Here is a 13701-nt window from a genome sequence, read left to right as displayed (position 1 = left end):
GGAAGGGAAGGAATTACAAAGCTTAGAGACAAACACATGAGATTTTTGTGGTTGCTTAGGAATATGGAGTAAGGAAGAGCAGGGAATGAACCCCGACTCATTAATGAATCTCAGTCGATTTCTTAATAGTCCCCTTTTTTATTTTGTAGGATCACAATATATATATATTGTACTACAACAAATGAATGTTGAGCATGAATTCTGGTTAGCACATGTAATCATATCTTTTTTTTTTTTTTGGTATTCTATCATTTCCATCGTGTGTCTAGTCGATGATTTATCTGTTCATTCCCTTATTACTGTTTTTTTTTCATTTATTTCTCTTATGATTTTCTCTTTCCTTCTCTCTTTCTTTTTTTTTTATTTGAGTGGCTATTAAGGCTTTTAAAATGTTTTCAATATAACACACTTTCAGAGAAGTACACAAATCATAAATTAGTACTCAATGAACACACCTGTGTGACCACCACCTAGAGCCTAGAAAGTTAATGTCATTTTGAAAATAAATACAGCCCCCGATCCCCATGAAGTGGGGGACTGAGTTTGGATGCGGCACTGAACAAACCTTTGGACTAGCCCTGCCGTGGGTTTAGGAGACGGGTAGAAAAGACAGTGTAAAGAGATATGGCCACGAAGGGAACCAGACTCTGGAGGCAGCCAGGAGCACCCCTCAGTGAACCCTAACACCCGACAGTGGGGACCTCCTCTTTTATGGGCTTCAGGAGACTGAGCGGCCTGAGGCCTAGGCGGTTTGGAAGAAGGATAAGCAACTTGTGTCAGATTTTCATTCATTCACCCAATAAGTAGATACAGAACATCTACTCTGTTCTCAGCACTATTTCTACCATTTTCAGAGCTTATAGGAAAGAGAGAGAGAGAGAAGAGAACATAATCCAACAAAGTGAAGATGCATCTAAGACTACAACTATGAGGGGAGAATCCAAAACACCCCATGATGTGGGAGATGGGAAGTGTAACTTGATCCCCAGGTGGAGTAGGAGTCAATGACAGAGTGGTGAGGGAGAATCCTCTCCAGGCAGAGGTCAGAGCACAGGTGGGATTCTGTGGAAGGAGGGGGACCAACAAGTGTAAGGATGTGGCAGGAAGGAAGGGCGGACGAGGCGACAGGGCCAGAGGGCCTGATGGTTCTGCCAAGTGCTACATTGCGCCTGCAGAGGTATCCAAACCACCCCTGAGGAGTGTCCAGCAGGCAGGTGGTACCACATCAGTAGTTGGGCCTTTTAACAGTTCTCTCTGCAGAAAGAAATTCATATTTCTAGAGCATATTTAACAGATAATCCCAAACAGTTGCCCAATGGCATCAGTTTGCCCTCCTCCCCCCCAGCTCCCACCAGGTGCACCTCCCCTTCTTTGGGTCCAGTTGGAACATCTACAAAATGATAGCTTGGGCCCTATTATAAATAAGGTGCTTTCAAGTGCCAGTATCCGGTGGTCTTTGCCTCCCAGCCTAAGGCCCATTGCTGCTTGATACTGACGCTTATTTCCAAGATTGATGGCCGTACCCTTCAGAATATTCCATTTCAGGACATTCTTAGGTTAACCAAAAGTTCAACATGAGCCTGCTTTTGATAACTCAGAAAAATGTGATGCCCCATTTCTTAGGTTAAATAATCCAGACATCCTAATTCTGGTCCCTCCTCAGTATGTACCTGAGACTAAACCACCAGTGATTTAGAAAGAATGGTAAGTCCAGAAGATGAAGTCCAACCCCTGGGAAACTGAGGAGAGTTCTCTTGGACAGGCTGGGGGGCTGCTCTCTGGAATTCAGAATGAGTCTGCTTCCCCACAACTTTTCTGAAGTGGTAGAAGAAGTCTGCAGAGTAGAGTTCTAAGGCCCTTCCCTGAGTAGGATAGTTTTTATGATGTTTCCTCTTCCAGGAAAATGCTTCTGCAATAATCTCTGATAAATAAGGCTGATGCATACAGGTAGACTTCCTATTTCACCCAAATCCATCGTGAAAAGCATACTCATGTAATGTACATTTTTATTTTACACCTATTGTAAATAGATTGTGTATGAATACTTGGCCAATGTTATTAAGTACCTGTAAGAAAAATGAGTCCAATCTATTTTTGAAACCTAAAGGGAAGAACAGAGAGAATCGCCCTTTATTTGTTGAGGGCCTTCCGTGTGCTGGACACCGCTGCTCCCTTTACGCGTGACATTCTCTTACCTGATTGGTCTGAACTACTTGGCAAGTTGGGGCCGGGGGGAGAGACAGCTGGCACCGTGGTAAAGCTGGACCTTTGAGTCAGTCAGACGTGTTTACTGAGCCTGCGACTCCACACATGTAACATGATCTCTGCACGCACGCCAACTGTGTCCCATAAAACTGCCTAAAACAGTGCCTAGCACATCTTAGCTAAGTGACACAGTTTTCCTATCCTCACTTGGAAGGATCGTGCCAACAAATATGAAAAGTGACTTGGTCAGAAGGTGACAATCCTGTCAGATAAAAAGTATTGTCTCCCAACTTTTCCTACCTCTGTCCTTAGCCCAGCTCTACCACAAATTTCTGTTATCCCTTTGAATAAGCCGCTTTCTCTTTGGGCCTCCATTCCTTCCTCTGTAAAATGGGTAAGGTGGGGGACGCCATCACTGGGGCCTTCTCCAGCTCTCACAACCTCCATGTCAATTCCTTGGATCTTCCTCAAAGTTCAGAGGTGTCTTCCTGAGATGCTGGAGATGGGCAGAGGTTGGTGGGTCACCTCCTCCATCTCTGGGAACAGCCCTTCTCCTGGGGTCGGTGCTGGGCAAGAAGGGGAATCTGAACAGTCCTGAGACAGAAGTCGGTGGAGAAAATGTCCCAATCAGATCTGATTCCTGTAAGCAGCTCCACCCCTGGAAGGCTGCTGCTGACCTGATTACACATCTGCCGGGTGAGACAGACGGGTGTTGGGGTGGGCTGGGCCCTGAGGGACGGAGAGGGGGTGGAATAGCATGTGCAGCACCAGGCTGAGAAAGGCCGGTGGTGAGTAATATTCGCAGAGATCCCCGTGGCCAGCCTCGTGTTTGGCCCACACGGACGACCTGCTGGGAGACCTGTTCATCTTAACCTACCAGCCTGGGCACAGCGCGAGCCCGGAGCCAGGCCTTATTTGCTTTGTTGTCTCCCAGGTCAAGCACAAGGTGACACTTAATATATTCTTGCCGAATAAAGGACTGAATCACCCCCATTCCTGTGTCTGTCCTATGGAAGGTTCCCTATAGTGTGTGACTCCATTCTGAGTACTCAGGGGACACCAGAGAACACTCATGGGTTCAGCTTCTAAGGCTTTCTCAGAAAGCCACCAAGCTAGATCCTGTCTACTGTCACGAAACCATCGTGGTGCCAAGCGCTCCGCATAGCCCTCCTCAATCACCCCGACTCAGCGCGTCCTCTGTCCCTCACCCTCCCTTGGGTGCTGCTCGGCCTGATTGTTTTACTACCTGATACTTTGTTCCGTATTCATCTGTTTATTGTTTTGCTTTTCCTGTTGGAATAAAATCCCCCTGAAATTGGGGGGGGGAGCAGCAAGGTTAAATTTAGTTGATATGGTTTTTTGGAATTACAAAGCAATTTTAAATCTATTATCCCATTTTAAAAGCAGCTGTAGGCAATAGTAAGGGAAAGATCAATATCATTAATGCTTTGTGGTAACCGATGAGGAAACTGAAGTTCAGAGAAGTTAAATGATCGGACCCAGATCCACATGGTGGGGGGCGGCGGGGGGAGGGGGCAGGACCCAGAACAGAAGTTATGCACACAAATCACATTCTAATTCTCATTTTTTATGACACTCGGTGCCCCTTGGTTCCTTCTACTCTCTTTTTCTTTTCCTCCTCCGTCTGCTTCTTGTTCTTCTGTTCACCTGAAAGAGCTTTTCAGAATGAGCCTGTTCCTTCTAAGACAGATCTCCTAAAAGCTTGATTTTCATCGTCCCTACGATTAGGGACTTTCAGCCTGGGATTGTACCAAGGAGGGCTCCAGAAAGCCCAGGGATAGTGGAGTCTGGGCTCACGTCTAAGGAGTTCCCACCTGACCCCCACCTGGAGCTCTCGACCTCAGGTCCCCCACCCTCAGGAAGGCTCCTTCATTCCCTAATGAGCCTGCACTGAGCACATGCTCTGTACTCCGTGCTGGGTGGGGGAGCACGGGATGAAGGAAGCATGTTCTCCACTGCCCAACAACAAGAGTAAATGACACTCACAATAGATGAGGCCTTACGGGACGGGAGCATGAAGAGGCTCATCTTGTTTGGAGGGGAAGGCTGGGTCAGGCTATGAAGAGCCCGTAATGAAACTTACGCCAGAGTCGGGGACAGGACAGTGGGCTCTCACTTGAAATGGACTTGTGAGAGCCATTGAGGCCCAGGGGGGAAGGGCCGCCCTCTGGAGCTTCTGCTGAGGACCAGAGGACCCGTTCTGGGACCACCTTCAGCAAAGCTCGCGGGTGGAGGTTCCTGCACAGCAGCAGGCGTGTGCAGGTGGTTTCTTGGGCTCAGCCCACCTGGAGAGTTGAGCCCAGCTAACACAGGGTGGTCTCCTATCAGAGTTCCCATCCTGTCCAGAGATGGGTCTAACTTACACCCTCATCAGCAAGCTCCCCAGAATAAAAAGCTTGGGGGTTTTACCCTTAGGCAAAAGCAGCTACTAGCACAGCGGGAAGAACAGAAGCTTTGGAATCAAACGCCTCAAGGTTCTGACTTCACTTCTGCCACTTACAGCAAGTTCAGTGAACAGGGTGGGTTTGCTTCTTTGAGTCTTAATTTCTTCGCTTCTAAAATAGAAATATCAGTAGTGGCTTTGTGGCTCTATTGAAAGGGTTAGATAAAATGACACATGGAAATTTTACAAGCCACTGTGGACATTCAACCTTTGTGTTTTCTTATCTTTCCGCCATCTTTGACAGTCATTTGTGTCCTTAATACATAACATCTCTTTTCTTCCCTTTTCTATTCTATCTCCTATGCAGAATGCTTATATACTGGAATCTCTACAAGAAGAATTTTCAGGACCTAGTCTGGTGTCTGCCCTACTAATAGGTTCCTGGTTATTGCTCTGTGTTTTTTGGAGGGGGGCAGAGGGGATGAGCAGATTGAGACTGGAGTCTGATATCTGATGTCGTTGTCTTGAAGGAGCCAGGAGCTACCCATGGTCCTGTGACTAACAGGTGGACCCTCCCTCTAATTAAATGGGTGTTCTTGGTGTCAATCATTTGTACATGAGATAGATAGTCTAACAGGAAAATCAGAACTTGGAAGACTGCTGGAGTCAGCGTTTCTGTCTCTCTTTGGCCCCTAGAATTCTAGGATATGTGTAGAACACGGGGGAAAAACAGGACTTCTGCCACACATTAGAAAATTAAGCAAAACTCTGGAGAGAAGTCCCTGTCACCAGGCTGAGAGAAGAAAACTTTAAACTGAGAAAAATCACCTAGTAGTATCCAGTTCCTCTCCATTCTTATTCAAGTCCCCGCCCTTTCTCTAGACACCCCATCTTTACCACTGTGGGGCTCTTCATTCCCCCGTCTGCTCTCCTTTTGCCCTGGAAGATTAACAAAGCTGTTCAGGCCCAGTTTGAGCTTCTACTGGGCTTTGGGATAGAGCTGTCAGTATGGGGCTGTCCCCTGCGGGGAACATGCGATGGGACCTACATTCCTGACCCCGTGAGCATGACCTCTGGGACTGTGCTTTTGGGGGGCATGGCTTCAAGGAGGGCTGAGTATTGAGGGAGATATAAAGAGGAATTCACCTGAAAGAAAATGAAATTCATAGAGTTAAAGTGTTAGTTTTGAAGAAGTCTTTATGAGCTGTTAAACTCTCTTCATTTTAGGGCAAGCTTAACTGTCCAATCTAAGGCAAAATCACAAGTTAGCTACAGGTTTTGGATTAAACTCAACTCTGTACCATATCATCTCCAGCCTTATGATCTCCTTAGCTTCACTAGTGCAAAGGAATAAAAAGAGCAAAGAAGAATAACACGGAAATTTCCATGAAGGCGCTAAGAGAGCCAGTATTTAAGAGAGCTATGTGAACAAACATCAAGCTGAGCTCCATTTACAACTCAGTGAAGGCTCAGAAAGAGAATCCTCCTTGGCAGTCTTTGAAGGTTCCAGAAACGTGGTGAATTTCACAGTGTGTGGAACGTGTGCAAAGTGTGGTTAGCCCCTGAGTGTTGTTGGAGAATGTCACCAATGAACCTTGCTAAAAATTGGAAGCGAGTCATCAATCTAAAGAGAAGTGTGGCTTCTCCCAGCGGCAGGCTGGGCAGACCCTCAAGACCCTCTCCTGTCCCCAGCTCCTCGCAGCTCCGGGGTCAATAGGAAGGAGTGCCTGGAACTGAGTGGGGCTGGTGGCTCTGCTCTCTGCTCTGGGGTGACGAGGACCCTCTGGTCTCATTCTCATGCCATCCTGCCATCCCCTGGTCCTCCCAGGTCAGGAGGCCTGCTCTGTAGGCGGGATCCAGGGCGGTGCGGCCCCTGGTATGCAGGGTTCCCCGTGTGGGCGGAGGAACTCACAGTCTCACCTTAGGAGAAGAGGCTACCTGGCAGGTGGGTGGGGCAGGTGTGGGTGGGCCAGGTAGGTAGGGCAGGTGTGGGTGGGGCCAGGAGAAAGGGGAGGCTAGGGGACCTGAGGCTGCACTGAGGATGGGCTGGAGGAGCCTGGTGGGTGGTGAGCAGGGACTCCTCCGTAGATCCCCAGTCCTGCCCTTTGTGTGTGGTTTGTAGAGCTCTCCAGCTGTTCCGTTTTCCTTGAGGACGAGAAGGCCTATGGTTTGTTTATGAAAAACAGTTGTGACACAAACAAACAACCCAACGGGCAGGTACTGAACAGGCACTTCTCAGAAAATGAAACGCAAATGGCCAACAGACATGTGGAAAATGGTCAACATCTCTAGCAATTAGAGGAATGCAGATCACAACTACACTGAGATTCCATCTCCCTCCAGTCAGAATGGCAGATGTCAACAATACAAGTAACAATAGATGTTGGTGAGGATGCAGAGAGAAAGGTAAACTCATACACTGCTGGAGGGACTGAAAACTGGTGCAACCACTCTGGAAAGCAGGATGGAGATTCCTCAGAAAACAGGAATGGAACCACCATTTGACCCAGTTATCCTACTCCTCATTTATACCCAAAGGACTTAAAATTAGCATACTACAGTGACACAGCCACATCAATGTTTATAGCAGCTCGATTCACAATGACTAAGGTATGGAATCAACCTAGGTGCCCTTCAACAAATGAGTGGATAAAAAAATGTGATATACATACACACAATAGAATATTACTCAGCCATAAAGAAGAATGAAATTAAGGCATTTGCTGGTAAGTGGGTGGAACTGGAGACTATTATGCTTAGTGAAATAAGCCAATCCCAAAAGACCAAAGGTGGAATGTTCTCTCTGATAGGTGGATGCTAACCTACAATAAGGAGTGTGTGGGGGGGTAGGGTGGGGATAGAAGTTCATTGGATTAGACAAAGGGGAATGAAGGGAAGGGAGTGGGGATAGAATTAGAAAGACAGTAGAATGATTCCAACATCACTTTCCTTTGTTCATATGTGAACACACCACCATGAAACCCACATCATGTCCAACCACAAGAATGGGACCCTAATTAGAATAAGTTATACTCCATGTATGTATAACAGATCAAAGTACATTCTACTGTCATGTATATGCAAAAAGAGCAAAAACAATAAAAAAGAAAACAGTTGTGGCTAACAAGCCAGATTTCTTACCTACAGCCAGCAAATATATAATCTAGAAAGGAGTCGATCCTTACTACCATAAGAAAAAGTGAAAATACGGAGATTATCATCAACTCATTTGATACAATCCTTTGAGTCCCTTGAATCAAGAACATGTGACCTCCACTAGTATTAATTTCACTGTAGTATTTATCAGCTATAATTCCCATTAAACGAGTCTTCATTTTTCTTGCACATAGGATAATATTCTCTAAATTTGTACGCTACACAGAATCATTCATTCAATTAGAGGGTAACATGTGGCTCTCTAGTTTCTATTAAGTTCAAAGAGTTTTACATCTTTTCCCCATATTACTTTATATTACAATCTCTTCTTCACCATTTTCATATTACTAACACTCTCATTATATAAAATCCTTGCCCTGGATGCTTTATTTACCCGTCCCTCTGTCTCACTCTCGCACATCTCTGTTTGCACCTGTGTTCATTTTCGTTGCATGGTCTCTCCCTCCAGAGAGTCACAACTTGATTTCACAGAAAATAACCTGTCTGCACTAGGCACTGTCTGCCTAATATAAAAGCTGAGTACCTGTTTGTTTGGCTTTCTTAACGCTAAACTTTACTTCTAAAGTCATCTTTGAAGGTGAGGGTTCCAGATTATCCAGAACCATGTTCTGCATGCAGAACATTCAATAGATATCGACACACCCAACCCTCATTCTTTTGCCATCTTTGTCTTCATAAATACCTACTATGGCCTCAGTTGAGTCCAACAAGGAAAACAGGACAAAACTAAGACTTCTGATTACCTCAGGTAGCATCAGTTCTCTGGGGCAAGGAATCTTGTTAGGCAGAATGATGCCCATTTAAATACCAAAGCATGTGAAGAAATACTAATCAGCAGTAATCTGGGTCTAATCTCTGAGATGCTTCTCATTGTTTCACTCAGATCTTTTTCAATCTTCTCTTTCCCTGATGTCAACTCCACCTCTTCTCACTACAGATATAATCAGGGTGGGTATCATCACCACTTTCATCACTTATTTTTGGCTTTTGAATAATCATTTCTAAGACTCCCTATACTCTTAAAAATCAAGTTTTAAGAAAAATAATTTTTTTCAAAAATTAAGCTTTCTGAATTGCCATACAATACCACAATCTAATGCACAGTTGGCCATCATGATCATGCATAATACAATTTTTTAAAAATTTTCTTAATTGTAGATAAACACAATATCTTTGTTTTATTTATTTATTTATTTTCTATGGGGTGCTGAGAATCGAACCCAGTGCCTCACACATGCCAGGCAAGTGCTCCACCACTGAGCCACAACACCAGCTGTAATACAAATTTATAATAGGAAAAAGTGCATTGTGTAGTATAAAAATTGTGGTTCCTGTATTTTTTTCAGAAAACTCATCATTTATTTATCCATAAACTCCTTGAAATGATCGTCTCTGCTTTAAATATCCTACTCTTTTCAAAAATTATTATAAAATAATTTCAGTCCTCCCCACTCAATCAGTATTTCGATGTCCCCAGTGGACTCTGTCTCTGGAGCATTGGACATTGTGAGTATTCTTATTTTTGCCGCTTATCATTTCTTTTCCCATGTTTCCCTAAAATGTCACATTTTTCTTCTGATTTTTTCCTCAGGTGAGTATCTCAACTTTCTTTCTCAGACAATTTCAGTTTTACATCTACCTATATGTTTTGTCTACAGTTTGAGAGTCCCCCAAGAGCTTCCTGTGTTAAAAATCAACCCGTGTTGTGAGGTACTAAGAGGGTGGAAACTTAGTCAGCTGTGATGTTTACGGGCAGGGCATTTGGAAAGTGATAGCATTAAAGTCGTCAGGGTAGAGCCGTGAGTAGATCCTCGTGGCTCTGTGAGAGATGGAGAGAAACCACACAAAACCATGCGTGTTCTCCGTCTTTTACTATGTGATGCCCTGCATTGCCTTGGACTCCGCCAGCAAAGAGGATATCACCAGATGTGGCCCCTAAACCTTGTATCTCCAGAATTGTGAGCCAAAGGAAAACTGTTCCCTACAGGGTAGATATTTTGTTATAGTAACAGAAAATACCGGCCTCAGGTTTTTTGTTATTGTAACAGAAGGCAGACTGATACATCTCCTTTACCTGCCTGTTAAAAGTTCTAGCTCCCATTTTGTCTCTTTTTCTTAGCATGCACGCTCTCCTTTAGTGACCTCAACCTCTGTACCTCTTCAATTCATTGTTTAATTATCAAGAAGGCAACTCAATTAGGTGATGCCCTGCTATAGATATATACCTATTAGACTCTGGCAGATGTCTCTCAGAAAATTGTTCTGTTCTCTTTCTCTCTCTCTTTTTAATATTTTTAGTTGTCGATGGACACAATACCTTTATTTTCTTTATTTATTTTTGTGTGGTGCTGAGGGTTGAACCCCGTGTCTTACACGTGCCAGGCGAGCACTCTACCACTGAGCCACAACCTCAGCTCCTTATTCTGTTCTCTTAAAAAACACCCTGAATGTCGTGAGCCAGCCGTGGGCTGTACGTATGAGCTATGTGCATTTGAGCATATGAAGGAACTGGCCTGACATTGCTGCCTGATTTGGCCTTGTGACATATGGTGCCTTTTCTCTTGCTCTGCCTGTGATCCCACAAGCACCTGAGATGGATGTGGCTTTCCAAGATGTCAATCAACCTGCTGACCACAGGTCATCACCAACCACCCTTCCAAGCCCAATCCCTTGCCTTATTTGGGTGGAACTTTCTTGAATGTCTTTTCCCCAATAAACAGAAGATTTCGGGTGTGCTCGCTCGCCCTCTTGCTTCTTCCAGTGCTGTGCTGACCCTTGGGTCATCGAGCCGTCCTGCCTTAGCAACTTAAGTCCGGTACTGCGAGGTTTCTTCACGGTTTTCCTAGTTATTGATACACGCAGCTCCTTTGAACCCAGGTCATATCACCAGTCCGGCCAGATGGCGATACCTGAATACATTACGAGCTCATTGTATTTAGGGATATTTCCTTATTCACAGCAATGTGACCCTGTTTGCTAGGTGCTGAATTAACGTCAACTTTAAAACCCCTCTTCTCTGTGAATAGCTACCTAAAGATGTATAATAGTTCAATGCCGAAGCTGTTCTAATTCCCAGGCCTCTTCTCTCCTGAAGCAAAACCTTATTAGAACTTCTAATTTCAAAATAATATTTGTCCTAACTCTTCCACATCTCGAGTTCCCCCTCCCTGTGATGGAGGCACCACCCCCTCTTGTGCCCACTGCTCTCCAGGGGTCATCCCGCTTTCCAAGGCCTTAGCTTCCACATCCCATAGATCCCTCTGGGTCTGCACTCGGCCCACCTACTCTCACGCCCGTCGGATCCCATACGCCCGTCGGATCCCATTCCCATAGATGATTTATCCTCTAGGAGTTAACATCCAGTGTTAGTGGAAATACCACTCCAGCTCCTTGGGAATCTCTCTTGCCACAAGGGATTCAGAGGCCCAAAAGTCCTCCATACCACAGCCCGAGTCTTTGCCTCCGTGATTTATAAATATCTGCCTGCTTCTTTCCTGATGTTTAATCTTCATAAGATGACTATGCCCGATACTACACCAAGCACTTGGAATGCAGAGGCAATTAAAACATATGCTATTTTCAAGTGGTTCATAACTTGGACAGATCATCAAACACCCAAGGGAAGAGCTACAGGGAACTGAACAAAAGATCAAGATCAGTTGGCACATAAACGTGCAGATCATTACTTCCATATTCATGCTTGAAGACTATGAGTTCCTCAGAGCAGCAGGTCATCTTTGTGTCACTGATATCTTGCAAAATCATGGGCCCCAGCTAGACATTGCATATCTATGGAATTCAGCAGTGAGTGAGTGGATAAGGTGGAATGGCTGGCTTGCAGCCGGCCTCGGGAGCAGATATCTGGGCAATCTCTGGCTTCTGGAATTCCTCCTGGCACCTGCCCAGGGAGATCCTGGCGCCTCGGGGCTGGGAGTGTAAGAGAGTCACACCCTCATCCTGGGCTGTGAAAGTGACTGATCTTCATACGCAGGCTGTGTCTCACTCCCAGAAAGACGGCAGGCCCAAGATAAAAGGGCTCCAACACCAGGCTCCTCAGTCCTCGGCCTTGCCTGTGACAGCTCCGGTGTCCTCCGCTGACTCGGTGAGTCCTTGGACAGGGAGGAAGGCAGATGGGACTGCATGGAGGGAGGGCAGAGGAAGGTAGGGGCCGAGGAAGGCGTCCCTGGGGTAGAGGCCGCCCATGTGAGGGACTGTGCTTGACCAGGGCCCAGGCTGGTGACCTCCTCTCCCGACTTCTCATGGTCTGGTAAGGAGCCGGGGAGAAGCCGGCTGTGAGGGTCCCAGCTTAGGGTGGGAGAGCGAGCAGAACTGCTCTGTGGACAGTGGGGTCAGGAGAAGACCACAGGAGCCCTGGGGTAACTGCTGACCTCTGAGCCTCTGGTGCTTCCCCTATAACCCTCTTCCAGTGAGTTCTCCCAGAGGACCCACCCGACAGGCACAGGGTGGTCCATCCAGCAAAGGAGGCTCTGAGCCCAAGGCTGGCTGTTTGCAGAGCTGGCAGCCTACCAGGGGCCTGACCGGAGCCCATGCAGAAGGTGGTCAGGGGAGAAAGAGCGAGAGAGGGAGGGAGAGTCTTCATCATACTTTACATCAGCTTCCAAATTTCGGCTACAGACCTTGTTCACAAATAAGCTGCTGTGGAGCGAGGATCTGGAGACCAGAGTTCAGGACGTAGTTCTGCTTGCCACTGTGCTGATGGCTTCTCAACCGTCTCTCTAGGTTCACTGCCTTCCTCTCAAAGATGTCCTGCCAGCAGAGCCAGCAGCAGTGCCAGCCCCCTCCCAAGTGCCCTCAAAAGTGCCAGGCCCCCAAGTGCCCCCCAAAGTGCCCCCCTAAGAGCCCTCAAGTCTCTTCCTGCTGCAGCTCCAGCTCCGGGGGCTGCTGCAGCTCTGGGGGTGGGGGCTGCTGCAGCTCTGGGGGTGGCGGCTGCTGCCTGAGCCACCACCGGCCCCGCAGGTCTCTCCGTCGCCGACACCAGAGCTCTGGCTGCTGCAGCAGTGGAGGCGGCGGTGGCTGCTGTGGCAGCAGCGGGGGCAGCGGTGGCTGCTGCAGCAGTGGTGGCAGCAGCGGTGGCAGCGGTGGCTGCTGTGGCAGCAGCAGTGGAGGTGGCCAGCAGTCTGGGGGCTGCTGCTAACCTGGGCCCTGAGGACCTTGAGCAACCCGAGTGCAGAAGACCTGTCCTGCCTCCAGTCCTCCCTCCCTCTCTCGTCCCCCACGTCCTGGGCTCTGAGATGCTGAAACCTTCCTGCAGAAGCTTCTCGATTTCCCTGCAGATGGCCGGAGCCCCTCCCCAGCACTCCTTCTGTGTCACAGAATAATAAAGTCTTCCTACTGCACCTCAGCGTCCCTCGCTTATTGTCACCAGCGTCACCCCCACAGGTTCCTGTAGCCCCCAGGGCTCAGCCTGGCCCAGCTGGGACGGAAGCCTGGCCTGGGAGTGTGGGTCGGGTGGCCAGGCCCCCTGCACGGGGTACGCAGAGTCCAGCCTGTGGTTTCCCTTTCCTGCAGAGAGACCAGTTTAGTGCCTGTTGAGGATTTTGCCGTCTTCTGGGTGATGTGAATTTCCTCTGATTTTAGGCTTTTCTTAATAATAACAACAATAATATTTCTAACAGCCAATATGAGCGGAAACTTAGACACTGCTAGCACTCCTCACAACAGTCATATATGGGGACAAACCCACTGTCCATTAAGTGGAAGGCCGACGAGTCATTATTAGATATGTACTCAGCAGATTGATTCAACATTTAAAATGAATCAGCTGAATCAACACGAAACAATATGAGTAGACAAAATAAGTAATTTCTGAGAGATCATGTAAAGCATGACAGCCTATTCATACATTTAAACCAGGAAAAAATGATCCTTTTTATGTTGTTACATATATGACTACT

The 13701-nt window shown here is 46.9% G+C and overlaps 1 protein-coding gene across 1 annotated transcript; it reads left to right on the top strand.

Annotated features, from left to right (window-relative positions):
• Window positions 1–11731: 11731 nt before the first annotated feature.
• On the top strand, window positions 11732–13147 carry LOC107156651 (late cornified envelope protein 1A-like). The gene is made up of 2 exons (XM_015502690.2): window positions 11732–11888; window positions 12527–13147. The coding sequence occupies exon 2, from the start codon at window positions 12549–12551 to the stop codon at window positions 12939–12941; it is 393 nt and encodes a 130-aa protein (XP_015358176.1). The 5' UTR covers window positions 11732–11888; window positions 12527–12548; the 3' UTR covers window positions 12942–13147.
• Window positions 13148–13701: the final 554 nt, after the last annotated feature.

The sequence above is a fragment of the Marmota marmota genome, unplaced genomic scaffold (genome assembly GCF_001458135.2).
Source record: "Marmota marmota marmota unplaced genomic scaffold, marMar, whole genome shotgun sequence".
In the NCBI taxonomy this organism is placed as follows: domain Eukaryota; kingdom Metazoa; phylum Chordata; class Mammalia; order Rodentia; family Sciuridae; genus Marmota; species Marmota marmota.
The sequence above is the reverse complement of the archived record's forward strand: the minus strand, read 5'-3'. Positions and strand labels throughout refer to the sequence as shown.